Source organism: Dasypus novemcinctus, chromosome 15 (assembly GCF_030445035.2).
Source record: "Dasypus novemcinctus isolate mDasNov1 chromosome 15, mDasNov1.1.hap2, whole genome shotgun sequence".
Classification (NCBI taxonomy): domain Eukaryota; kingdom Metazoa; phylum Chordata; class Mammalia; order Cingulata; family Dasypodidae; genus Dasypus; species Dasypus novemcinctus.
Genome location: NC_080687.1, coordinates 108,094,947 through 108,122,573, shown reverse-complemented (window position 1 = coordinate 108,122,573; position 27,627 = coordinate 108,094,947). Strand labels below are relative to the sequence as shown.

General features: G+C 42.0%; 1 protein-coding gene across 12 annotated transcripts in view; it reads right to left on the bottom strand.

Annotated features, from left to right (window-relative positions):
• Nucleotides 1–9,775: 9,775 nt before the first annotated feature.
• Nucleotides 9,776–27,627, bottom strand: part of LOC101419144 (thrombospondin type-1 domain-containing protein 1-like) — a 69,588-nt gene continuing 51,736 nt past the window's right edge. For 4 of the 12 annotated variants that reach the window (XM_058276821.2, XM_058276823.2, XM_058276820.2 and 1 more), the window contains 2 exons: nt 17,119–17,278; nt 9,776–15,931 (listed from right to left, as the gene is read on the bottom strand). In XM_058276821.2, the coding sequence (XP_058132804.1) occupies nt 15,261–15,931; nt 17,119–17,236 (789 nt within the window). In that variant the 5' untranslated portion in view covers nt 17,237–17,278 and the 3' untranslated portion in view covers nt 9,776–15,260. Of the gene's footprint in view, nt 15,932–17,118; nt 17,279–17,899; nt 19,804–19,870; nt 19,948–27,627 lie in introns of those variants that run through there. The other 8 variants (XM_058276819.2, XM_058276818.2, XR_009180770.1 and 5 more) reach the window with 7 other exon arrangements.

The following is a 27,627-nucleotide window of genomic DNA, read 5'->3' as shown; positions in this document are numbered from 1 at the left end:
CTAAATCCCCAGTGTTTACTCGGGTTTGGCCTTTCTCTCCTCTACCATCTACAAAGATGCTAGGCCGCTAGCAGTAAGGCACTACTAAGGAATGCGGCCAGCTGCTCCGAGGACCTCAGGAAGCCACAGCTGACAGAACACCGGGAGGCACTCAACAGGTATTTGCAGAGAGTCTATTCTGAGCACAAGGAAGCATCTCAGGGCAGGCATTTCCACTTTCCATCCCTATGTAACCCGAGGGACTTGGCTTTAACAAATCAGGTCATCAGCTTCCTTCCTATTCCCTTGGATAAACTAGTGCCTTCCATTTACAAAAATGTTTTTTCCTTGCTCCTTCTAAGTAAGATCACAGCAAATCTGCTTTGAATGTTGCCATTTCTAAACTTGCCATGAAGTGGCCCTGAGCTGTGTCGAGTCAGCCCAGCCAGGCTATAGGAATTGCCAGGTTCTCTGCACAGCCACTCGCTGGGGTTTGAAAGGATGTCTGCCCACGCTAAGGGTCGACAATGGGGGGTACAAGGGCTATGGATTTTCCCTTTTGGAGTCATGAAAACGTTCTAAAATTGACTGAGGTGATGACAGCACAACTCTGTGGTGAAACCGAGAGCCTCTGAGTGAACACGATGCATGGATTATACAAAGCATGGGACTGCAAATACAGAGGACCCTGTCGTGGCTGATGGTCTGTAGTTAACAGGACAAATACGAGAATGTTCTCTCATGAACTATAACAAACACATGGTGTTCATAATAGGGTGCTTTATGGAAAAATACACCAAATATAAGCTATGGACTACAGTTAGCAGTAATATCTGATTATATTCATTGATAATTTGTAATAAAGGTTCCACCGCAATGCAAGGTGTTGGTAGTGGAGTGATGTATGGGAATCCTGTATGATTGTTTTGTAAGCTCACAATTTTCTTAAAAAAACAAAAAGGCTATCTGCCCTCGTTTACTTTCTAAAATGATCACCTGTGACTCTAGTGGACATAAAATGGGTGCAGAGAATTTTACTGCACTGCAAAAACAAACTATAGAGTACTGATTTGTTTATGGTAAAACTAAACTAATTGTAACTTTAGTTCCACTTTCAGTTTTGTCATTCCATCTTAGAACGCCGGTTGCTCCTCTTGTCATCTTACAGTTGAGGAAACTGGAGCCTGGGGTCCACCCCCTGGACAAGTCCACTCAGAGGCCAGCCCAGGCCTGCCCCAGCCTCCTCCACGCAGTGAACAGGGATCCCCAAACGCTGGGCCACCCAGAAAGTGTTTTAGGAGCTCCTAAAATACAGTCACCTTGTTAAATATGAGATGTTCGTGAAGAACAATACTTTTCTTAGTCAAGTTCATAAATCTGAGTGAGTGAGAACTCTGTGCCCAGCACTACTCTAACCTCCCAGGGCACAGAAGTGATTTGAAGGTGGTTCATTCCCTCCTGGGGTTCAGGATCTCCTGAGAGAGACAAAAGTGAAAACAATTACTGCAAAGCAATCGGTGCCATAAGGGACGTCACTAATCATGGGAGGGGACACAGAAGAGCCTCCTCTTCTCTGCTGCCCTATCAGGGAGCCTGAGGAGCTCACCAGATGGACAGTGCATGGAAGGGCAAGGGGCATGGGAACAGCATATGTGAAGTCAAAGAGGTGGGAAAGTGCGTGGCTTGTTTAAGGAACTGAAAGCAGTGCACACAGTATGGGGGATATCTTTGTAAGGGTAGAAAATAGGCTGGATCTTGAAGGGCCTGTGTACCATGCTAGGAAGTCTGATAATTTCTGTGGACAGGGAGAATCAAAAAAGAGTTTCACAGTCAGATAGGCATTTTTGCAAGAATGCTCTGGCGGATTAGGAGAGAGCAAGAAAGAAGCAGAGGACTATTAGAAAGCTAATGAAACCATTTGGGCCATTAATGATCAGGCAGTACCACAGGGATAGAGCAAGTGATAGAAACTGGAGACTTACTGGATGCAAAGATAATGGGAAAAGAATTTCAAAGTGCCTCCTATGTTCCTGACCTGGGGGACTGGTTGTGTGGAGTGGCTTCACACCTCAATATAGAGCAGTTTGGAGAGAGAAGAGGATCCAGATTAGAAGACCCATTTTTGAAATACATATTTGAGAATTTTCATCTGAGCTTGGATAAACTTGCCTGGAAGTGTATGTGGCATGACTAGGGAAATGTAATGACAAGACCGACATGGCCAATACTTGAGAGGCAAGATGAAGTGATGCAGCCAAAGGGAAGCAGAAGCAGACTACAAACAGGAGAGGATGCCAGGAGAGAGCTTGTCACAGAAGCCCGGGAAACAAGTGCCACTTGCCACTGAGAGGCCAAGTGGACCATGATCTGAAAAGGAATCATTTAGACTCAAGTAGGTGAGTGTATATTAAGCACCTGCTAGGTGCATAGAGTGTTCAAGGCAGTGAGGATAAATTAGTGAACAAATAGGAAAAAAGAAATCCCTACCCTCTAGGCTTACAATCTGGTGGGGGACACAAATAAATAGTAAAATTACAAAATATTAGATAAGCGCTATGGAGAAAAATATAACAGGAAAGGACAACATCAAGTTGGGATAGGGAAAGATGTGGATATGACTGAAAATAGAGTTATCCAAAAAGACTTTAAGTGAGCAAATGCAAAGGCCTTGAAATGAGAGCAAATTTTACTGGAATCAGTTTCAGTCTAGCAATGGTGAAAGCTAGATTGTAATGAATTGAAGAGTAAGTGGGGGGGGATGGAAGAAGAAGAAAAGAGTGATGAAAGTGAAGGAAATGGAACACAGAGAGCAAATAACTCCCCCAAGCAACATGATTCGAAAGGGCAGGGATGAGATCCATAGCCCTGGTTGAAGAGACAGGGAGAAAGTAACAAAAGAGGTATGGGAGCAGGCAGGTTTGTAGGTTGAAGGCCAGGAAGTGAGGCTGCCAATCTGACGACTCCAGGGGAACCTTCAGTTGCGGGCCTGCTCCTCCCTGGAGTCGTGAAATGAGGTGTCCAAACCCACTCCCTCCATTAACTCCAGTCTTGTTATGAAATAGGAAGAAAGAATATCTATTCAAAGTACAGGGCTATCTGATCATCAATTGCAATGAATGTATCACACTGATGAAAGAAGTTGTTGATGTAGGAGGAGTAGAGGGGGTAGGAAGTGGGGCATATGGGAACCTCCTATATATATTTTTTTAAGATTTATTTTTTAATTTATTTCTCTCCCTTTCCCCCCCTCCCAGTTGTCTGCTCTCTGTGTCCATTCACTGTGTGTTCTTCTGTATCTGCTTCTATTCTTGTCAGCAGCACAGGAATCTGTGTTTCTTTTTGTTGCATCATCTTGCTGTGTCAGCTCTCCGTGCATGCAGCACCATTCCTGGGGAGGCTGCACTTTCTTTCATGCTGGGAGGCTCTCCTTACAGAGGGCATAGGGGCCAGCTCCACATGGGTCAAGGAGGCCCGAGGTTTGAACCGCAGACCTCCCATGTGGTAGGCAGACGCTCTAACTGTTGAGCCAAGTCTGCTTCCCTCCTATATTTTTTAATGTAACATTTTGTGTGATTGATGTGTCTTTTAAAAATAAATAAAAAACATTTTTTAAAAAGTACAAGAATGTCATCAGGCAGGGGTAAGGGTTGGGGTTGACTGGTTGGGACAAAAACAATAAACAAGGGAGTTCTGGGAAGATGGCATAGGAATAGGCAGGCACAGCTAAAATCTCTCACAAAAACAATGGAGAAAGAGCCAAAAGTTGCCTGAGCAACCTGCCTTGGGAATCATCAGAAATCCCAGGAGGGTGAAGGACACAGAGACAAAGAACTCAAACAACAAACGTGAGTTACAAAACCCTGGCAGCAGCTGGGAAGGCTCCCCTCCTCCACCACAAAGATATTAAGTTTGGTAAAACCCAAGGCTCACTGCAGCTGACTGAGAGGGGAACAGCCATATTCCTTCCTGCCAGCTGTTACAAGGGAAAAGGGAGGGGAAGGCGGGGGGCTTCTCTTTCATGAATTTGGCCAACAGAACCCACTTTGAATCACTTTGAATCAAAGCAGAAAATACAAGAAAACAGAGATACACCTCTGTGAAAAGGTGCATTGAGGAGCGCCATCTGCTGACTGGTCTGGAAATTTCATGGACAAAAATTGACACTGGGTCTCTCTGTACCCTAACCCCTGTTAGAAAATCTGTGCCCCATTCATCAGCCCCTGGCCCAGTTTTGATAACTTAAGCTGGGAAGTATTAAAGACTTAGAATACCAATTATCAAGAGCTGTGAAAAAAAAATAGGCAAGTGAAATTCGCCATCAGAGTAAAATCACCAACAATATTCACATGCTTAGACATCAGCAAACAATTACAAGCCATACTAGGAAACAGGAAGAGATCACCCAGCCAAAGGAACAAACCAAATATTCCGAAGAGATATATGATTTAAGACAATGAATCAATGATTATCACACAACTCTTCTAAATATGTGCAAAGAGTTGAAAGAAATATAACTAAAGAGATAAAGGATATTAAGAAGACACTGGGGAAGAAGAAGTGGCTCAAACAGTTGGGCACCTGCCTACCACATGGGAAGTCTTGGATTTGGTTCCTGATGCCTCCAAAAGAAGAAGAAGCAAACTGGCATGGTGATTTGCCACAACAAGATGATGCCGCGAGATGATGCAACTAAGAGACACAGCTAGGAAACACAATGAGAGACACAACAAGCAGGGAGCAGAGGTGGCTCAAGTGATTGGGTGTCTCCCTCTCACATGGGAAGTCCCAGGTTCAGTTCCCAATACCTCCTAAAAAGAAGATGAACGGAGAGCAGATAGCGAGCATAAAAAACGGGGAGGGGGTGAATAATAAACCTTAATTTAAAAAAGAAGATACTGGGTGAGCATAAAGAATACTCTGAAAGCCTACAAAGAAAAGTAACAGACCTTACGAAAATGAAAGACACAAAGACTGATATTAAAAATACAATAGGGAAACGGACTTTGGCCCAGTGGTTAGGGCATCCGTCTACCATATGGGAGGTCCGCGGTTCAAACCCCGGGCCTCCTTGACCCGTGTGGAGCTGGCCATGTGCAGCGCTGATGCGCGCAAGGAGTGCCATGCCACGCAAGGGTGTCCCCCGCGTGGGGGAGCCCCACGCGCAAGGAGTGCGCCCGTGAGGAAAGCCGCCCAGCGTGAAAAGAAAGAGCAGCCTGCCCAGGAATGGCGCCGCCCACACTTCCCGTGCCGCTGACGACAACAGAAGCGGACAAAGAAACAAGACGCAGCAAATAGACACCAAGAACAGACAACCAGGGGAGGGGGGGAAATTAAAAAAACAAATAAATCTTTTTTAAAAAAATACAATAGAGGCATGTAAGAGCAGATTTGAGGGAAGTGGCTGTGGCTCAAGCAATTGAGCCCCCTTTTACCATATGGAGGACCCAGGTTCAACACCCAGGACCTCCTAGTGAAAAAAGAAAAAAAAAACTTCCCAGATGTGCATGGAGAGGTGCAGGTCCCTGCATGGCATGCCCTGATGCAGCAAAGCAATGCACCAAAAAGACAATGACACCACCAGATGGAGGGGTAAAAAAGAGCAGACTTGAATTGCATAAAGACAGAATTAATGGTTTCAAAGACAATATCTGAACTAGAATGGACAAGAAAACAGAAAAAGAAGAGAATGGAAAAAATGGAACAGGGTCTCTGGGAACTGAGTGACAACACGAAATGTACGAACATGCACATTATCAGTGTCCCAGTAGGAGAAGAGAATGGGAAAGGAGTAGAAAGAATATCTGAGGAAATAATGACTGAAAACATCCCAACCCCTATGAAAGATATAAATAGCAATATTCAAGAAGGACAATGCACCCCAAACAGAATAAACCCAAAGAGACCTACTCGGAGACATCTACTTTACAAAATGACAAATGTCAGAGATAAAGAGAGGATTCAGGAACCAGCAAGAACAAAGCAAAGCATCACATACAAGGAAACTGCAATAAGATGAAGTACTGGGAAGTGGACTTGGCCCAATGGATAGGGCATCCACCTACCACATGGGAGGCCTGCGGTTCAAACCCCAGGCCTCCTTGACCCATGTGCAGCTGGCCCACATGCAGTGCTATTGTGCACAAGGAGTGCCTTGCCATACAGGGGTGTCCCCTGAGTCAGGGAGCCCAAATGCACAAGGATTGTACCCCATAAAAAGAGCTGCCCAGTGCAAAAGAAAGTGCACCCTTCCCAGGAATGGCACCACACACATGGAGAGCTGACACAACAAGATGACGCAACAAAAGAAACACAGATTCCTGGTGCCACTGATAAAGATAGAAGTGGTCATAGAAGAACACACAGCGAATGGACACAGACAGCAGACAAGTGGGGGGGGGAGAAATACATTTTTTAAAAAATCTTAAAAAAAAAAAAAAGATTAAGTACTGACCTCCCATCAGAAACCATGGAGGAGAGAATAAAGTGATATGACATATTTAAAGTACTGAAAGAGAAAAACTGCCAACCAAGAAGTCTGTATCCAGCAAAACTGTCCTACAAAAATGACAGTGAGTTCAAAGTCTTCACAGACAAACAAAAACTGATAGAATATATTACCAAAACCAGAATTACAAAAGACTTAAAGGAAAAAACAAGGGGGAGTGACTTGGAGAAGAGTATAGAAATGAAATGAAGATTATGAGGAATGGTAAATTAAGGGGTAAAAAGAAAGACAGCAGTATGATATAACAACAGAAAGTCATAGGACAATGCAGATGAAGTAAGTAATGCCTTTACATTCATAACATTGAAGGGTAAGGGCTTGAATTTCCCAATCAAAAGTCATGGACTGATAGAATGGACTAAAAAATATGAGCCATCTTTTAAGCTGCCTACAAGAAACCCACCTCAGATGTAAAGACAAAACCAGGTTAAAAGTGAAAGGTAGGAAAAAGATAGTAAAAATAGTAACCAAAAAAGAGCTGGAGTAGTGATACTAATATCAGACAAAATACATTCTAAATGCAAATCTGTTATAACGGATGGATAAGGTCACTATATACTAATAAAAGGGACTATTCATCAAGAAAAAATAACTATAATAAATATTTATGCCCCTAACCTAAGTGCCGCAAGGTACATGAGGCACACACTGGCAAAAGTGAAGTGAGAAATAGATATCTCTACAATAATAGTTAGAGACTTCAATACACCTTTTCTCAGTATTGGAAAAAACATCTGGACAGATATAAGTAAAAAAACAGAAAGGTTGAATAATATGATAAATGAACTAGACCTAACAGACATGTATAGAACATTGCACTCTGTAGCAGTTTGATATTACTGATGAATTAAAAAAATATATATTGGATCATGTTTGTAAATTGATCTTTTCCTCTGGGCATATCAGATTATATTGGATTTAGTAATTAAGTAAATTTAGTAAGTAAGTAATCAGGTAAACCTCTTCTGCCAGTAGGGCACTGAGTCCTCACCCCTTGGTGGGTGGGAGACTCACAGATAAAGAGCACAACAAAGGACAGAGTTAGGGGTTTTTGATGTTGGAGTTTTGACGTTGGAGTTTAGTGCTGAAACCTTAAGTTGGAGCCCTGGGAAGAGAGGTATGCTAAGCCTGGGAATAAGCAAGCCCTGGGAATAGAGGAACCCAGGAAGCCTGAACCCCCACAGACATCAGCAGCCATCTTGCTCCAACACGTGAAAACAGACTTTGGTGAAGGAAATAACTTATGCTGTATGACCTGGTATCTGTAATCTCCTAACCCAAGTAAATACCCTTTATAAAAAACAACCAATTTCTGGTGTTTTTTATCACCACCCCTTTGGCTAACGAGTACACACCAAACAGCAGGATATACAATCTTCCCAAGTGCTCATGGAGCCTTCTCCAAGATAGACCATATGTTGCATCACAAGATGAGTCTCAATAAATTTAAAAAGACTGAAATTAAAAAAACACTTTCTCTGATCATAATGGAATGAGGGAAGCAGACTTGGCCCAGTGTTTACAGTGCCGTCTACCACATGGGAGGTCCGTGGTTCAAATCCCCGGCCTCCTTGACTCATGTGCAGCTGGCCCATGTGCAGTGCTGATGTGCACAAGAGTGCCATGCCGCACAGGGGTGTCCTCCACATAGGGGAGCCCCACGCACAAGGAGTACACCCTGTAAGGAGAGCCACCCAGCATGAAAGTTCAGCCTGCCTAGGAGTGGCACCACACACATGAAGAGCTGACACAAGATGACACAACAAAAAGAAACACAGATTCCCATGCTGCTAACAACAGAAGCAGACAAAGAAGAACATGCAGCAAATAGACACAGAGGACAGACAACTGGGGTTGGGGGAGGGGAGAGAAATAAATAAATCTTTAAAAAAATAATGGAATGATGCTGGAAATCAATAATGGACATAAAAAGGAAAAACTCATAAATATATGGAGAATAAACAACACACTCTTAAATAATGAATGGATCTAAGAAGAAATTGCAAGACAAATCAGCAAATATCTTGAGATGAATTAAAATGAGAACACAGCACACAAAATTATGGGATTCCACAAAGGCAATGCTGAGAGGAAAAATTATAGCTCTTGGTGCTTACTTACATTAAAAAAGAAGAGCTAAAATCAAAGTTCTAAGTGCACATCTGGTGGAACTAGAAAAAGAACAGAAAACTAATTCCAAACCAGCTAAAGGGAAGAAATAGTAAAGATCAGAGCAAAAATAAATGAAATTGAGAACAAAAAACAAAACACAAACAAAAACAATAGATTCAACAAAACTAAAACCTCATTCTTTAAGAAGATCAACAAAATTGACAAGCCCTTAGCTAGACTGACAAAGAAAAAATGAGAGAAGATGCAAATGAACAATATCACAGATGAAAGGTGGGACATTACCACTGACCACTCAGAAAAAAGAGATCACAGAGAATACTATGGACAACTGTATGCCAAAAACAAAAAACAAAGCAAAGACAATGTAGACAAGATGGACAAATTCCTAGAAACACAGACTACCTACATTGACCCTAGAAGAAATAGAAGACTACAACTGTCGGAGTCATGGACCCGAAGGGTTTTGGGAATGAAATACAAAGAGAGATTGGGATCAGGGGATCTGAGAGCATTGAAGCCTCAAGCTCATCAGACAAGTCTATTAATCTCAGGGGCTTCTTTATATACCCAAGCAATTGTGAGAACCAGCAACTATTCTAGCTAACTATTCCCATTACCTCAACCTGTGTAACACAATGGATCAAATGCTATGATTATAATTCAAAGTTCAAAATTACAATGTTCCATTATACTGTTGAGAAAACATACCCATAAATCTTGTTGCCCAGGTTGTCCCATTCTACCAAGTCCTCATTTCACCTGAGCATTCACATCACCTTGCTAGATTTATGACCTGCACATATAGCTATGGAGACAGCATGACTCAGTGGTCAAGGAAGTAACTTGCTTCCATGGAAACAACATGCCTTTGTTTCCCACATGTCCCCCTTTTTGTTTTAGTCAGGGTGACTGTGCCTGTCTTCGATTGCCCTTGTCTGAGAGTCTTACCCATCATTGACTACCAGCCAAGTGCAGTGACCATAGGGAACTCATTGCCAGGTTCGTGCAAATACCAAATTATTGGCTTGTCCCATACCATTCACATGGTGCAGTCTTTGGGAAACACCTCGTCCCAGGCAGGCAACAACAATGAGCAACAAGATTAACACACAAAGTCCTATTCCTAATGCTAATAAAAAATGTTGAGACTTCCACCAATTTACTAGATTAAATTTATTGAAATGAGAAATCAAATAATTAAAGATATCCTTATCATCAGCTACATATATCTGATTATGAGACATTTTCAATATCTTTTTCTGTAATTTTTCTATTTTGAATGACATATTATGCTTATGACCTATCAAATGATTTTTAATCTTTTCCCAGTCAAACATAGAATTATTATAGGCAAGCAGAGTAATACAAAAATTACTCATTCCAATCACATTTTAATCCTCTAAGTAATTTTAAGTTATATACTTGATCTCCAAGATGTAAAACTGCTGATCCTAGATCATTAACTCTACTGTTTAATTCTTCATCAATATGTTCTTGACTTTGCCATAAGTCACTAGCATTCTTATGCCAATCATGCACATATTGCTGAGTCTGCACAGTCTCATGCAAGGCCATGGTAGCTGTAGCAGCAGCTGCAATAACACCAATCAGTTCCAATATGCCAGCTATTAACAGTCCCACAAATCGCTTTGAGCACTTAAGGATTTCTTGAGCCATATGGAACAGCAGTTGACTCTCAGGTGACGATTGCCAAATTCAGTTCAGTCGCACTGGGATCCACACTCCCCACTGCCTTCGAGCCATTATAATGAAATCTCAATTCTGTAAAATATTCTCAAACAGTTATACAATGCCCCACTTTTATAAAATAGAACATTCTTAGTTATAGCTGGTTTTCCAACCACAAACACATGAGGATCTCTTACACACGATAGAAAATGATGAGTTTGATCTAAATGCAAATATTGACCATTCTTACTATTAGTCCCAATCCATCTATAGCATGTGCTATTCCCAGAAAATTTTTCCACAAATTCTTTTGTAGGTTATGACGATGAGTGTCATTAGCCCAAGGGACCAGTATCCATTTTCCTTTGTAATGTTAACAGTTCCTGCCACAATAGCATAGGGAGAGGGCACAGGGGTCCAAAGTCCACAGGGAGACACAAGCTGCAAGTTCACAGTTCCAGGATTTGTAAAGTTAATGTGATGCATGGCATCAATTGCCACAGGTCTCAGTGAAGTATTTTATCCTCTGGCCATATTTCCACTTTTCCCCCTTTTTGTTTTAGTAAAGTAAGGAATACAGTTCAGGTGGATTTTTGTTGTATTGCTCCCCAGAGGATTTGAATTGTGCATTTGGGGGCTCATTCCTCTCAAAAGCAGAAGGGATATGATGTCACAGTCATTGGAGTAAGCATGAAGGTAGTTATGGGGGATGTCTCTGAGCTGTTGGCAAGTAACAGGCAGCCAGAACTGCTGGACTAGGCACCACAAGGTTTGGTACTCATGATGTTTGCCTTTTCAGTGGAGCCACTTTGCCTTTTCTCAGGTTTCAGTGATAGGGCCCTGGATCTTCACAAAGGCATCTGTGCCAACAGTCCTAAAAGGGATGTTAGTGGGGTGGACAGGGACATGACAGTCACCTGTTACTACTAGCAGGTATCTCAGATGTTTTTACATAGATATGAGGGTGATTTACAGCAGTCCATTATTACTGTCTTGCTTTTAGTATTTGCAATCCACCCCTGGATAGGGATAGCAGTTTTCAGAGTGAACAGACACTATTGGGTTAAATCTTTCACTTTTCACAGGACCTCCTATGCTGCACACAATTGCTTTTTTATATTGTACTTTTGGCCTTCTTCCAGAACTGTGTTTAAGACCCAAGGGGTTCTTGTTTAGATTTGCCTTTGCCACAAACTCCACCCAAAGCCAATATTGGTGCTTGCCACATCCAATTCATAGGCTAATTTAATGTCCACAATTTACTTTCCTTTTATTATTATTTAAAGCAGCTTGCTGGAGGTTTTCCTAATTCTGTGAAGGACTTTTCTCAATTAATACAAACAATGGTTTTAATATTTGAGCTAAATGAGGGATGAAAGATTTTTAGTGTTTTAATAATATTACAAATTCTATTAACATGAGAAAACATTGTACTTTATTAGTTACAGCAGGAAGTATAGTTTTATCTTACCCAACTAAACAAAATTTAAAAATTTGATAGAGCAGCAGGGACTTTGCAGCTTCTTCCAATTGTTTGCCTAGTTTAGGCTTTTAAGATACTATTGTCTCTGATGTTTTTTTAATTCTGAAAAAAAGGGATTACTGGTTAACGTCATCAGTAGGGTTTCAGCTACAGATTTTTTTCTACGCAGCCAGATTATTATCACCATGCCAGGAGAGATGGTTGGGCTATGTACACAGGCCTGAAAAGCAGTGTAAAAGTCCATTGTTGGGTTTTCCACAGATAGGGGAGTGCAGGCTGGTTTGACCTGTCTAAGAAGACACTAAAGAAAGTCTTAGCAAGTTTTAAAACAAAATTATAGCAACACAGCTGGACATTAACTTCTTGCAACAAACTAGCAGTATTTGGGACTGCTGCATACTATAGTGTTGTTATTTTAATCTATGATAAGAGGTTGTTTCTGTGACACATGCCCTTTTATAATAATTAAAACCATAAATAACCACATTGTACTTCTATTTAATATTATGCTGAAATATTGGTAAATTTATACCCTCTTAAGTATTCATAGGAACCTTTTACTCATACAACTTTAATAGAGGGTTAAAAAAAAACCTGTTAATTTTATAACACTTTTAAACACCTTCTATTCGACTTATAACATGTTAAATCAACTTACCTATTACTTTAATTTTTCTTTCAAGGTAAAAGAACAAATCTCTTATAATTAGTTTGGAATAAAAGGCTACTTTTTGGGATTTGATTTTGAGAAAGCAGGTTTGAACATTATGTTTTTTTAAAAGAGATAAGACTTTTCCTTCTTGGAACACCGAGGAAATGATGAGGTTAAAGCACAAGAAGCTATTTTGATAAAACAGACTTTCTTTGTATACTGATTATTGAGGATAAAAATTTTTTACCAAAACAGATTAATGACTTGAGAAACTTTGAGAAAGAAGAAAATTTTGAATTTGCTTTAGTATATTACTTGATACTAAATCTTTTAAAATTTTATAGATAGACCCATCAAATTTTATTTAACTTTAATCATAAAAATTTCTTTTCTACGAACTTCTACACTTTAGTATTCACCTAGGTTTTATTCCACACTCTACTCTTTCCCAATAATCAATCATTTTATCTTAGGACAAAATCATCTCCTGTTTCCTTAATAATAAAAACACATTCCATATAGCCCATATACAAAGTTATCAAGCAAACTTCTTACAACATAATACCATCAACACTAAACAAGCTTGTTAAAATAATAAACTTTTCTTTATTTCAAATACTTAGTAGCATGCAATATTGAAACAGTCTCCTAGAAACAAGTTGTCAGGGGAGGCTGGCTGCTGCCAAGTTTTCCTGTTGTAAAATTACATTTTATTATTACTAATATTATTATTATTAACTCAGGTTTGTTTAATAATGACTTTTTGGAATTAGCCATTTAAACACTTTAATTTAAACAATGCTTTGCTAAATTTCTTATAATTATTTATAACCATGTAGACTATAATTATATTATTTTAAGACAAATTTTACCTTCACAGAACACATTTCCTTACTTAAAGTTACCACAATACCTTCTAAAACTTGCTATATGCATTTAGGTCCCATGAATTTATGAAAATTAGCCATCCTATTTTAGGACAAAACACACTTTTTAGAAGAAACTTATTAAATTTCAGTCAGCATTTTCACAAACTTTGAACCTTCTTTAATATTCATTTAAGTTTTACATCCTTCATTTTATCCTGTAAAGAAAAATCAACTATTCATTTCAATCTAGGGAAGAACAACTTTTTATAAAAAGGCTTATAGTAATTTTGTTAATCAAGACTTACAAGTTTTATCATTGTGGAGATTTTATTAACACTTATTAACATTTAAACTTAAGTTTTAATATAAGTGCTTATTTAATTTTTGGCCATTTGAATAGAGCTCTTTTTAGAATTTTTATTAATTTATATTACCATCTGGATGTATTAAAATATACACTGACATTGAATGAACAGACAGACACAAAACAATTACAACACATTAACAGAAACATACAGTTTACAATTAACCCATAATTCTTATTTTCTTCATATAGCTGTTTTTAAGTTCTCCTTTATATCACATCTTAGACTGTACTTTTTAAAATTTCTTCTGGAATCCATGCTGCCTGTAACATGCAAGCTGGTACTTGGAAACATTGTTATTAGTTTAGTTACGGTTAAACATTGTTCAAAGTATGGGGTGGGACAGCTAGCCTGAACCTTTGGAAGGGTCTATTGCTCCTCACGTTTCAAAGTGCTTGGGGGAATGACTGTTATTCCGTTAGTAATGTTGTGTACCTACATGTTTGGCTTCATTATAATAGAGAGCTTTCCAGGTAATATAATCTCCGGGGGTTAAAATAGCAAGGGCTAGGTTTTTCCAATCAATAGGTGTATTGTGAGCATGAGAAATGCTGTTTAATAACAAGTGAGCACAGGGGCTATTAAGACTATATTCTTGAACGGCTTTATGAAGGTGAGTCATGGTTTTATGATCCCAAGGATCCTAAAAGGAAGGAGAATCTCATTGTGGTAATTTACTGGAAAGAAGTGAGGAGGAGTGAATGGGTGGTGATTAAGGACAATTGCAGTAAGTGAAGCTGAAAGAGGAGGTGTAGAAGGCGCAGCAGTGAAAGAGTTAGTAAGCAGAGCTGAAAAGGGAGGTGTAGTAGGCGTGGCAGTGAGAGAGTTAGACTCCGGCAGTTTTAGACAGTGTCTGGCAGGGTGCCTGTAAGGCAGCCGTGAATAGCTAAAAGAGTGGGTATGAGACTAAGAGGGAAGGTTTTGCTTTCGTGGGCCTTAGCAGATTTGACTCACCTGAGCAATTTAGCCCAAGTGGCAGGATACCATATTGCAGCAGTGGAAAGCCACGGGTTAAAATGGACAACAAGGTCCCAATACTGACAGCGCTCTTTTTCAGTGATTTTAACGTGGCAGCTAGCTAATAGGGCATATAACGCCCATGCTTGTGGTGCTTAATCACATGAGGCTAGATTGCCCATACTGAGCTTCACTTACCGATAGGAAGAGGATCGATGTGGATCCCGCTGAGGGCTGGCGAATGGGGAGGGGGGGCAAAAAGGTTGGGCGCCAGTTGTTGTCGATCCCCGCCCGGTTGGGGCGGGCTGCCTGTCCGCGAGGTAAGTGACGACGGAGCCCCGGAATCACACAGCCGGGTTGAACACACAGTAACCACTCCGGAGACGCAGGCTCGTGGCGCAGGTCTGGTTTACTGGGGAAGTGATACAGCTTATATAGGAGGGGTAAGGGCTTAGGGTGACGTGGCAATTACAGAGAGGCTACGGGGACTGGGGTAATTTGAAGCGGCTGTTGATTGGAGGAGGCAGGTTTGAAGCTGGCGCCCGTGGGTTTTTCTGGCGGGAAGGTGGTGAGGAAGGAGGGCGGTGCCGTTTGCCATAGCCATTAGCATGCTCAGCGGCCATTTTGGCTAGATGTTACTTGCTGGCAAGCTCACCAACACCCGCGGCGGTAATGACCGAGCCGCGCCCAGGAGCTGCAGCACCGCGGTGACCGAGGCTGCCGGACCCACCGGGGCGCAGCGACCTCCACCCACTGGCTCTGAGCGAGCGCTGTCCTCTGGCTGCGCCTCGTCTCCAGCGGCCGGCCCTGCCGAGCGCTCGCCCCAGGAAGGCTGCTGCGGAGGGTGACGTCCACCTCGATGCCAGGCCTGTCCCCGGGGAACGGGCACAGCAGCTGTGGCGTAAAAAGCCCCACCCGCAAGGCGCCTCCCGCGGCCTGGGATGTCCGGTTCAGGTCCATGTGAAAGACGGGCCACTCCACCTGGAGAAAGGCGCTTTTCTCCCCCCGGGGCACGGGGGGGGGGGTGGCTGGCCGTGGCGCCTGGGGACATGGTGAACCAGTAGTCCCCAGCCTCCTTGAAGTGGAAGCACTCAAACTCGGGCATCCCCTGCGCCTGGCTGCTCAGGAGGTGCTTGGTGGCGACAGTCCGGTTGGTGCTGGCCTCCACCAGCAGGGCGGAGACATTCCGCAGTGTCCCGTTTGCCCCGTCGACGTACTGGAAGGCCACGGACACCGAGCTGTTGCTGAGCGCGACATGGCCTGGTTCTCCCAGGAGGAGGTACTCGGCGTCTCCGAGAACTGAAACGAGATGGTCAGATCTGGTGTTGAGAAACGAGGAGTGGAACAGTGCCATCGGATAACACTGAAGACAGCGTTTCAGACACGAGAGAAGGCGGAGATGAGCCCAGGTGGGCATAAAACGGTGGTGAGGGCAGACCCGGGAGCTGGACCCTGCACTGTCCCCACATAAAGGGAAGGGTTCCTCCATCTTCACCTCTAGCGCTCATGTTTAAAATAATTCATTGTAAACACTCGGGGTTCAAAAGAATCAGAATAACAACTGATACTTCTCAAGACTAAAATCCCACCCCTCACATTTCTCATTTGAATCAGGTTCCAGTCCTTAGGACTTTGAGGAAAATGGACATACAGGGAAGTGAGAGAAAGCTTGCTTCAAGCAACACAATGCACACTTCTCTAGATCACTTAAAAGGTGAGGTGCGACATTTACTTCAAAGCTTTTACTGTCTGATACTTAAGACAAATACTTGGGAATTTTTACATGCAAAGGAACCAGTGCCCCTTGGTTCGTACAGGGCGGCAATTTGTAGACGGGTAAGCAATGTTGGCACTTCATTCTAACAGGCCAGCCGAGGGCTGGAGTGGGCTCTCAGAGACTGACCGGCTCTAAAATAACTAGTTTTGTTCTTGGAAGTTTTAGCCTCGCAAGTATCAGTCCGCTGGGATAAATCCTTTCTTTTTAAAAAGATACCCACCAGAATGGCTGAAGTGAAAAGTGGAAAGAACACAACACACACAGGAATGCTCGTTTCTGCTTTGAACCCTATCCAAAGACACAGTCAAAGAGACAGAATTTGGCACTGTAGTCATTGGCCAGCCCACGGCTGATGTAAGAAACAGCTCTGGATTTAAAGCACTGCAGTGGGAGTGAGGCATTTTATCTTACTTTTTAAAAAGAGCTACAACATTTAAAATGACACCTGAATCACTCATGCTGAACCCCCGAAGCTCCTTAAGAGCGCCCGCGGTCGCCGGGAGCACGGCTCTATTTTGATGTTGTTCTTAAGCAGGCACCGGGGATTGAAGCTGGAACCTCATGCACAGGCGGGCGCTCCACACTGAGCTGCACCTGCTCCCAGGCCGCAGGTGAAACGGCACTGCCCACAGACCCGCCCCTGCCGCCTTCGTGAAGGGTCGTCAGCATGGGTACATGTAGAAGGCTCACGCTTACGTTCCTTCCGTACCTGCATTAGGTGCGCCACACTCACCGTAGTCACAGAGGACCACCAAGGGAAGCTTGAAAAGTCTTTCAACATCTGTTTCATTCTGATCAGCGAAATCCCAGGTCTTTGGTCTCCTCATGTCCTTTCTCACATCCAAATCATGAATGTTTTTCAAGAACACCTGAAATTAGGAACCTCAGGTAACGACGGCTCTGTCCCATGGGAGTCACAGACTAGGAATCATGACAGGACAAAACCGTTCGAAGGAGGTCAGCTTCCTAGGGTATACCGACAGGAAAATGGGGAGGAAACAAACTCTCCCCGGGGAAATAACCTGCAGCCAAGGACGACCCCGCACTGCATTACAGCTCACGTGGTAAGGTCACCCGGTGTACTCAGCACCCAAAGACGACCTGTGCACAACACCACGTCTCTTACCTTTCATGCACATCCTTAAGTGTAGAGTTTGTTATTTGTGTCACGTCTGGATAATATATTTTCACACTGTTTATCTGATGAATTTACAAAATTCGGCCAAACTTCCGGGTGGTTCTGTGCTGTGTAGACCAGCCCTCCCTGCCCTGCTTCTACAACTGAGCTTTCCAAACGTTCTCTTGCAAAACCGATGTGCTGCCCGGACTGCGCCATCGCGCGTGTTTAGGCGCCGCCTCCAACGCACCCAGCCATTTAAAGGAAAGGCCAGCTGAGCACTGCACCGCGGGGTGAACCAGGGGCCCTGCTGCCCCTTCTCTTCAGGGCCAGCTGAAGAGAAAACACATCAGTCACGACCGTCCCCCAGTACCTGCTGCTGCTGACGGCTGAGGAGATGGGCTCCAGGCAGCAGTCTTCCCGGGCCCCTTGGCGGGCAGGAGAGGCTGGGGCGGGCGGTTCAGTTACTGTGAGCAGAGGCTCCTGCTCTGTATTACACACACGCAGACTAGACAAGACGCAAGGACATTTAAGGGGCGGTTTCCTCACACTCAAGTCGTGTAGACTTGGGGCTACCAAACAGTTTACTTAATGTTTACATTCCCCGACTGTCCCCCACTGTCCAGAAATTATATAGTTTAATACACAAGTAGTGTGTTTTCCAAATAAATGTATGCCACATCCTTTCAGACAACAGAAAGGAGGAAAGGAGTGCTGTCTAAAATAATCCAAAATTCAATGAAAAGGAAACTGGTGCGTTCCCATCAGCTTTCTTTCAGTACGAGTTGATTGAACAAAGGAAATACTGCACTTCCCCAAAGGAAGCAGAGATTTGAAGTGTAATTATGCTGATCATTAGTGAGGCTTTCACCCCACCCCCAACAACAAAAAATTCCCTTTGCTGGAAGGGGCTGTGGATCTGAGGGAACCCTTCACGGGGCCACAGAGAGGGAAAGCTCTTGAAAGGCGGCTGGTGAGAACTTGGCACAAGGGGCTCTTACCTCTCGGGCACGGGTGGGGCTTTAGGGCTGTTAAAATGCTTCTTTACAGCCACTGATACTCGGCCACCAAAATAGGGAGACACAAGAGGCCCCCTAGATCCCAAAGGGTGGGCTTGCTTCTCCCCACTTACTTGCTCCCTCACGATAGCCATTTTTCAAAGAAGTCCCTAATCACAACTGATTGTGTGATCATCACACATTTTTCTTTCTCATGAAAATGAATGCAGAATTGTGTGATGATCTATATTTAGGATATTCTATATGCTAAATGGAAATGTAATTATAAAATAAACCAGGATGCCACCTATAAATTATAATATGGATTTTTTTAACGTTTTCTGGTTTTCAAAGTTAAATGCGGACGTTTTACTAGTTTAACCCTGAATTTTAAGAAGTTAGAGCACCCCCCAGAACGGGATAGAATGCTGGGTAAATAACATTAGTTTGTTTTTTTTAAGAAGAGGTCATACCTCTTCGATTTTTTTTTAAACCTTGCTTACTTATTTGCTTCCCAAACGTTGTGCCCAATACCACAACGGGCCGTTTATGCTTGGCTTGAGAATCATTTTAAGAAAAAAGCTTAGGTATACTTTGTGCACATTTTAAAATACTCATATATAACAGTCATATACATAAAAACATTTATAGAAAAATTCTAAACGCATCAGTTGGGGGGCGGGGAGTTGGGAAAATTCTCCAAGGCCAAGGGCATCCCGCCAAGCTCATAACCCTAATTTGACGGAAACCAGCTAAAATAGATGCTTCTACAACCCCCGGAGAAGCAGAAAAAGAAAAATGTTTGCGGTCATGTCCGTGGGATCAACAGCTAGTCAGGAATAAACGGGAAATCCTAACCCACGCACCGCTGCTCGTGGGCGCACACGCCGGCATTTGGAGGCGGCCCCTCGCGCGCAGGCGAGGCCGGGAGAGCGCGGCGCCCGCGCCCGGCACCCGGGCAGGCGGCAGTCAAGTTCAGGCTTGGAGCGGGCCCGCCCGCGTCGTCAGCGAGAGCAACGCAAACAGGGGCCGTTCCCAAATGCCTACACGCTGCTCGCACACACCCCCCAAAAAGGAGGTTAGTCTTAGAAAGAAGCAAACCCCCGAAACGCAGAGCAACCCCAGACGCGACTTGTCCAGGGTCCCAGGATCCTGCCCGCGCCCCGCTCGGGACGGCCGGGTCCCCCCAGCCCCGCGCGCGGGAGGCGGCGCCGAGCAGGTCGGCCCTCGGCGGAGGAGAGCCCCGCGACTCGTCCAGGGCGCCCGGGGCGCCGCCGGGGCGCGCTCCCGGCTCGGTGCCTCGGGCTGCGGGGCCCCGCCCGCGCCCGCCGCGGGCTTCTCCTTACCTCGGTGTGCCGGGCGCCGGCGCCGCGCGGAGGGCGAGTCTGGGGGGCGGGCGGGCCGAGCATCCCGCGGCGCCCGACGGCGCCCCGCGCCCCGCCTCGCGCCCCGCCCCCCAGCTGGCCCGGCCCGCCCCCGACGGCGCGGGGAGGGCGGCACGGAGGGCGGGGGCGCCCGGGGCGAGGTCCGCCGCCTGCCCCCCACCCCGGGAGCGCATCCTCTGCTCCCGCCCGCAGCGCGCCCGGCGCTGGACAGGAAGCCCGGCGGGGAGCCGGAGCGGCCGTCCAGGGCCCAGCTGGGAGGGCGCGCAGCCCTGGCAAGCGCGTGCTGCCCCCACCCCAACACACCCCCCTGCCAGGCTGGTGCCGGGCTTTCCCGAGGCCTCGTATGCAAGCACTTGTCTCCATGTCATTCTTAGAGGGCGATCACAAAAATAAGTCTTTGAAATGGCATAATCTCTAGGCTTTCCCAAAAAAACTTGGTTTCCCAAATGTCATTTAAGAGTATCAAAGGAAAACAGGTAAAGTTCATCCTCATTTCTCCTCCCCTGGAACCGGGATATTTAATTTAAATTAAAAATAACTAGACATTTTTAGAACTCTAGTCTGCAAGTGTTAAGTTGTCTTTTTAAAAGAATACAAGAGGATAGAGGTCCATCTTGTTTAACAGCTGCCCGCACTTGTTTTGGGGTACACTAATGTGTGATAAAATTTGTTTTCTTTTCCACAAAATATAACATTAAACAGACAAAACTATTTTGCTGTGCTGGAAATCAAAGCGCAGTGGGGCGCCTGGGGAGATGTGATTGGAAGAAGCCCAGTGGAACTTTCTGGAGTGACAGATAGGTTGTATTGGCTGGTGTGTGAGTTACATGGGTTTACACAGTAGTCAAAATTCATCCTGCTATGATCTGCGCATCTTACTGTATATTTTGCCTCCGTTTTTAAAACTTAAAACATGTCTCCCCCTCATTTTGCATTTGCTGTGCTGGTCTTCCTTCAGAAGGCAGGGAGGAACCAATCACTCGGGCCACTTCCACTTCCTGTCACTTCATCTTTTCAAACACCAGCACCAGTATTCACTTATATGATAGCAGAGATGCCAGGTTTTCTAAGTACCTATCTCGTCAAATAACCCACACCAGTAGTTCTAATTCCATCCAAAGTTTCAAAAAAAGCTTTAAGATTATCATCCAATTTTCCAGAACTTAATTAGGAAAACTGTGTTTTTAGTTTTATAATCTTGAAATTATCTAATCCAATATGCCATTCATTGAGGGAATTCTTCTTCAAACCCTTGCCCAAGTCCTGGGCATTTTCAGTTTTGCCAACAAAAACTCAGTGCAAAGAGCAGGCTTCAGAGTTAGGGAAATCTGACTTTAAACTCCAGCGTTGCCTCTGTAATCTTGTGCAAATTATTTAAATCCCTCCCTCCCTTCACTGAAAAAGGCAAAGAATAATTACATTGAAGTCTGTGGTAAATAAGTGACAACCTATGGAAAGCAGCTTGCTTGCCGTGAACCATGTACACACTCTTCCTGTGGAGAGCCACTCTGGGAAGAAGGAACTATGTCTAGTACAAGAGGCTGCTGCATCGATATGCTTGGTCAGTTTTTAAATAGCTGCTTTGAGATGCTTGATTGTTCTTGTCTAAATTAGAATCCTTGCCAAACCATATTATTGTCTTTTCTGAGCAGTTACAATATAGTTTAACCTTCTTTAAAAGAAGGCAAATGAACGGTGAAGGGGGAAAAGGTTTTAAAAGAACAGTGGTGTGGTCGTGCCAGCACTGAACTAGCACTAAGATGGCTGTGAAGACACCTTCACTCTTTCCAGGCGTCTGATCCAGTGATCTTGTGTGAACGGAGTAAACTTTACACACTCTCTCTCTCAAGAACTCTCTTCACACCAATGGGGAAATCTATTTCCCCAGGTAATATTGTGAGATAAAAGCTGTAACTGATGCATGATGATTAGGACACAAGGAAGAACACAAATGACCCAGTTTTCACACTGCAACACAACACTATCTGCAGGTGCATAACCTGATTCTTCTGGTGCTTCCCACATCATGGATATGTTCCAAACCATGGAATTTGAATAAGACAGAGAAGGTCTGAGAGTAGACCTCAGACAAGTCTAGGTGAGAAGCATTTTGGGAAAAGGCGAAAGCACACAAACACAGTTTGCCTGGTCAACACAGTATCACCATCTCAAAATCACACAATTCAGTTAATACTTAATAGAAATCTACCATGTACAGTCAATGACGTAGGCCAGTGAGAATTCAAAAGACGTACTGTATGACGGTCCTTTAACTTACAGGAATCCAATTTTTCTATTTTCTGTATCAAGACAATTAGAGAACAAGACAAAATGGTTCATTCATAGGTATTTGAGTCTTTTTGTTGCTATTGTAAATGGAATTTTCCCTGATTTCCTCCTCAGATGGTTCAGTACTCAAGGGCAAGTACATTACTGATTTTTGCATGCTGATGTTGTATCCCACCACTTTGCTAAACGCATTTCTTAGCTCAAGTAGGTTTGTCGTGGGTACTTCAGAATTTTCTAAATACAGGATTCATGTCATCCTCCATTCGTATTTGGATTTTTTTTCTCATCTAATTGTCCTAGCTAGAACTTCTAGTACCAAACTGAATAACAATGGTGACAGTGGGCATCCTTGTCTAGTTCCGAATCTTAGAGGGAAGGCTTTCAACCTTTTCCCATTGAGTATGATGTTGGGTCTGGGTTTTTTGTGTGTGCTTTTTATTATAATGAGGAATTTTTCTTCTCTTCCTATCCTTTGAAGTGTTTTTATCAAAAAAGGATGTTGGATTTTGTCAAATGCCTTTTCTGCATCAGTTAACATGATTGTGTGCTTTTTCCCCTCCAATTTGTTAATGTGGTGTATTATACTGATTGATTTTCTTATGTTGAACCAGCTTTCATACCAGGAATAAATCCTACTTGGTTGTGACATGTAAATCTTTTGATATGCTGCTGGATTTTCTTTGCATGTATTTTGTTGTGAATCTTTGCATCTATGTTCCTTAGAGATTGGTCTGTAATTTTCTGTTCTTGTAGTATGTTTATCTGGCTTCCTTATTAGGGTGATGTTGGCTTTGTAAAATGTGTTAGGTAATTTTCCCTCCTCTTCAATTTTTCAGAAGAGTTTAAATGGGATTATTGTTAATGCTATTTGAAGTACTTGGTAGAATTCACCTGTGAAGTCATCTGGTCCTGGACATTTCTTTGCTGGAAGATTTTTGATGACAGATTCAATCTCCTTAAATGTGATTGGTTTGTTAAGTTCTTGTATTTCTTGTAGCATCAGTGTAGGTTGCATGTGCATTTCTAAGAATGTGTCCATTTCATCTCTGTTGTCTAAAGAGTTTCTCATAATATCCTCTTATGATCTTTTTCCTTCTGTGGGGTCAGTTGTAAATTTCCTCTTTCATTTCTGATTGTATTTATTTGCATCTTCTTCCTTTTTTCCTTTTTAATGTAGCTAAGGGTTTGTCAATTTTATTGATCTCAAAGAACCAGCTTTTGGTTTTGTTGTTCTCTATTGTCTTTTGTTCTCAATTTCATTTATTGCTGCTCTAGTCTTTATTATTTCTTTCCTTCCGCTTGCTTTGGGAATGGTTGTTGCTTTTTTTCTAGTTTCTCCAGTTGTGCAGTTACTCTTTGATTTTAGCTCTTTCTTTTTTTCTCATATAGGCATTTAGGGTTGTAAATTTCCATCTTGGAACTACCTTCACTGTATCTCTTAAGTTTCAATGAGTGTGTTCGTGTTTTCATTCATCTCAATATATTTACTAATTTCCCTTACAATTTCTTCTTTCACCCACTGATTATTTAGGAGTGTGTTCACCCTCTACACGTCTGTAAATTTACCTCTTTCGCATCTATTCCTGATTTCCAGTTTTATTCCATTATGATCTGAGAAGGTGCTATGTATAATTTCAATTTTTTATATTTATGGAGACCTGTATTGTGACCTAAAATGTGTTCTATACTGGAGAACGATCCAAGAACACTTGAGAATAATGTATGACCCCTGAGTGTGTGTACATTGTTCTGTATGTCTGTTCTGTCTAACTTCTTTATCATATTGTTCAAGTCCTCTGTTTCCTTGTTGATCTTCTGTCTAGGTCCAGCTAATGATGTGACTGGTGTGTTGAAGTCTCCAACTCCTATTGTAGAAATGTCTGTTTTTCCCTTCACTTTTGCCAGAGTTTGCCTCATACGTTTTGGGATATCCAAAATATATGCACAGTATTTATGACTGTTATTTCTTCCTGGTGGATTATCCCTTTTATTAATATATATATACTGTTCTTCTGTACCTCTCATAAATTTTTGCATTTAAAGTCCATTTTGTCTGATCTTAGCATTGCTACACTTTCTTTTTTATTATTATTATTATTATTTTTGTGGAGTATCTTTTTCCAACATTTCACTGACAGTTGGTTTGTATCCCTGGTTTAAGATGAGTCTCTTGTAGTCACCATATGGATGGCTCAAGTTTCTTTTACCCATTCTGTCAGCTTATATCTTTTCATTGGGAGTTTATCCATTCATATTCAATCATATTATTGTAAATGCATTATTTGTTTCTACTATTTTATTCTTTGATTTTCATATGTCGTATCTTATTTTTGTCTTTTTATTCTTTTGGTTAACCTTTCTGCTATTCTTTCTTCTATACTCTCCTTCAAGCATCCCTCTCCTTTCTTTTTCTTTCAATTTGTAAGGCTTAATTTACTATTTCCTGCAAAGGTAGATTCTTCTTTATGAATTCTCTTAGTTTCTGTGTGTGAATATTTTAAACTCCCTTTCATATCTGAAGGACAATTTTACTGCATGAAGAATTCCCCAGCTGGTACTATTTCTCTTTCAGTGTCCTAATTGTATCATTCCATTGCCTCCTTGCCTCCAAGGTTTTGATGAGAAATCCATGGTAAGCCTTGCTGGGCAGACATTGTATGTGACGGTTTCCTTCCCCCTTCCTGCTCTGAGAATTTTCTTTATCTCTGACATTTGACATTCTGGGTAGTATGTGTCTTGCAGTAGTTCTATTCACATTTATTTTGATTGGGGTATGCTGTGCTTCTTGAATATGTAAGTTCATTTGTTTCATGACCATTGGGAAATTTTTAGCTATTATGTCCTCACATATACTTTCTGCCCCCCTTTCCTTGTATTTTCCTTCTGGAACTCCCATACACATATGTTGTGTTTCATGCTATCAGGGAACTCCCTGAGCCCATGCTCAATTTTTTTCCATTCTTTTCTCTCTTCTTTTTCAGCACTTCTGTCACCTATATCATATATTCTTTCTTTTTTCATTTCCAGTCTGCAGTTATATGCCTCTAATATGCTGTATTTTTAAATTTTACCTATCTTGTCTTTCATTCTCATGAGTTCTGTTACTTTTCTTTTAAAATTTTCAAATTCTTCTTCATGCCAGCTCAGTGTCTTCTTGATGTCCTTAATCTCTCTAGCCATATTGTCTTTCAACTCATTAATTTGATTTTGGAAATTTGGGTACATCTCGTTGTTTACTTTTCTCAAATCTTGAATCTCTCCTGGTGCTTTGATATGTTCCTTTTCTTGGAGCCATTTCTTCCATTGTATTAGTATGGCTTGTAGTGTTTTGATGATGTCTAGGCATCTGATTAGGATGGTGAGATTACTCAGATGCTCTCTTTTCCTCTATCTTTTATAGGGATTTAGCAGTGGGGGCAGGGTGTTATGGTTCTATCTGTTCTGTGTCTTTAGGGTTGTCCCTGTTAGTTGCTCAGATCTGGGCACTGGACCCATTAATGCAGACTAGCTCCCCAGGTCCTTGAGTGGCGGAGGATGTAAAGAACAGAAAAAGCCTCTCAATTCTTTACTTTTACTTTTCTCATCTGCAAATCCTTGGTCCATCAGAAGATGGTGCTCTGTAATGGTCCTCTCAGGCCAGTGTGTGACTGGAGTGTGTTTTCTGCAACATGGGCCAGATCAGTTTGATAGATAATCCTGCTTGCAGCTAAAGTAGGTAGTAATCAAACATTCTCAGAGGCAGTTCTCCAACTTTTGCAATTTATAGCCCTAATTGCCTATATTAAAAAAGTGGAAAGAGGTAAAAATGAAATACTTGATTGAACACCTCAGGAAACTAGAAAAAGCACAGCAACCCATTCCCAAAGCAAGCAGTAGAAAATAAATAATACAGATGAAATATAAATAAATGAAATGAAGAACAACAATAACAAAAAAAATGTAGGAAATCAACAAAACCAAGAGCTGATGCATTGAGAAGATCATAATATTGATGAACCCCTAGGTAGACTAACGAAGAAGAAAAGAGAATATGCAATAAATAAAAAATCAAAGGGAATGTTATGACTGACTCCATGAAATAAAAAGCATCATAAGAGGATATGAGAAACTGTATGCCAACACTCTAGACAACCTCGATGAAATGGACAACTTTCTAGAAATGCACAAAACTACTTACATTGATGTTATTACATTGATGTTACAAGATATACAAGACATAAACCAATCATATTTAAAGAGACTCAATCAATCATCAACAATCTCCCAGCAAAGAAATTCCAAACAAAAGTGCCTTCAAAGAGAGAGTCTACCAAACATTTCAAAAAAAAATTAACACCAATCCTGTTTCAATGTTTAGAAAAAATTGAAAATAAGGGAAAATTACCCAACATATTTTATGAAGCCCACATAATGTAATACCAAAGCCAGGTAAAGATACTACACTAAAAGAAAATTAGAGAACAATATATCTAATGGACAGAGATGCAAAAATTCTCAGCAAAATACTTCCAAATAGAATCCAGAATGATATCAAATTATTTATATATCATGACCAGATAAGATTTATTCTTGGTATGCAAAGGTAGTTCAAAAAAAGAAAATTAATTAACAAAATACTCCACATTAACAAATTGAAGGAAGGAACCACATGATCATCTCAATCAGTGAGAAAACATTAGGCAAAATCTAGCCTCCTTTCTTGATAAAAACATTTCAAAGGTAGATATAGAAGAAAAATTCCTCAATATAATAAAAAGTGTATATGAAAAACCCACAACCAACATCATACTCAATAGGAAAGGTGAAAGTTTTCCCTCTAAGACTAGGGACAAGAGACGGAGGCCCACTGAAACCACTGTTATTCTACATTGTTTTAGAAGTTCTAGCTAGGGTCATTAGAGAGGAAAAAAGGTAATCCAAACAGGAAAAGAAGAGGCAATATTCTCACTATTTGCAGATGACATGAATCTATACTTGGAAAATTCTGAAATGTCTGTGACAAAGCTACTTTAGCTAATAAACAAGTTCAGCAACGTGGCAGGATAGAAGATCAACACACAAAAATCAGAATGTTTCTACACTAGTATTGTACAATCTGAGGAAGAAATCAGGGGGAAAATTCCATTTACCATAGCAACAAAAAGACTCAAATACCTAGGAATCAAATACCAAAGACATACAGGACTTAAATGCAGAAATTTACAAAACAATGTTAAATGGAATCAATGAAGACCTAAACAAATGGAAAGACATTCCACATTCATGGATTAGAAGACAAAATATGAGGGTGTCAATTTGACCCAAACTGATTTGTAGATTCAGTGTAATACCAATCAAATTCAAACAGCCTACTTTAACAAAATACACAAGGCAATTACCAAGTTCATTTGGAAGGGAAAGTGCACCTGAAAAGACAAAAGCATTCTAAA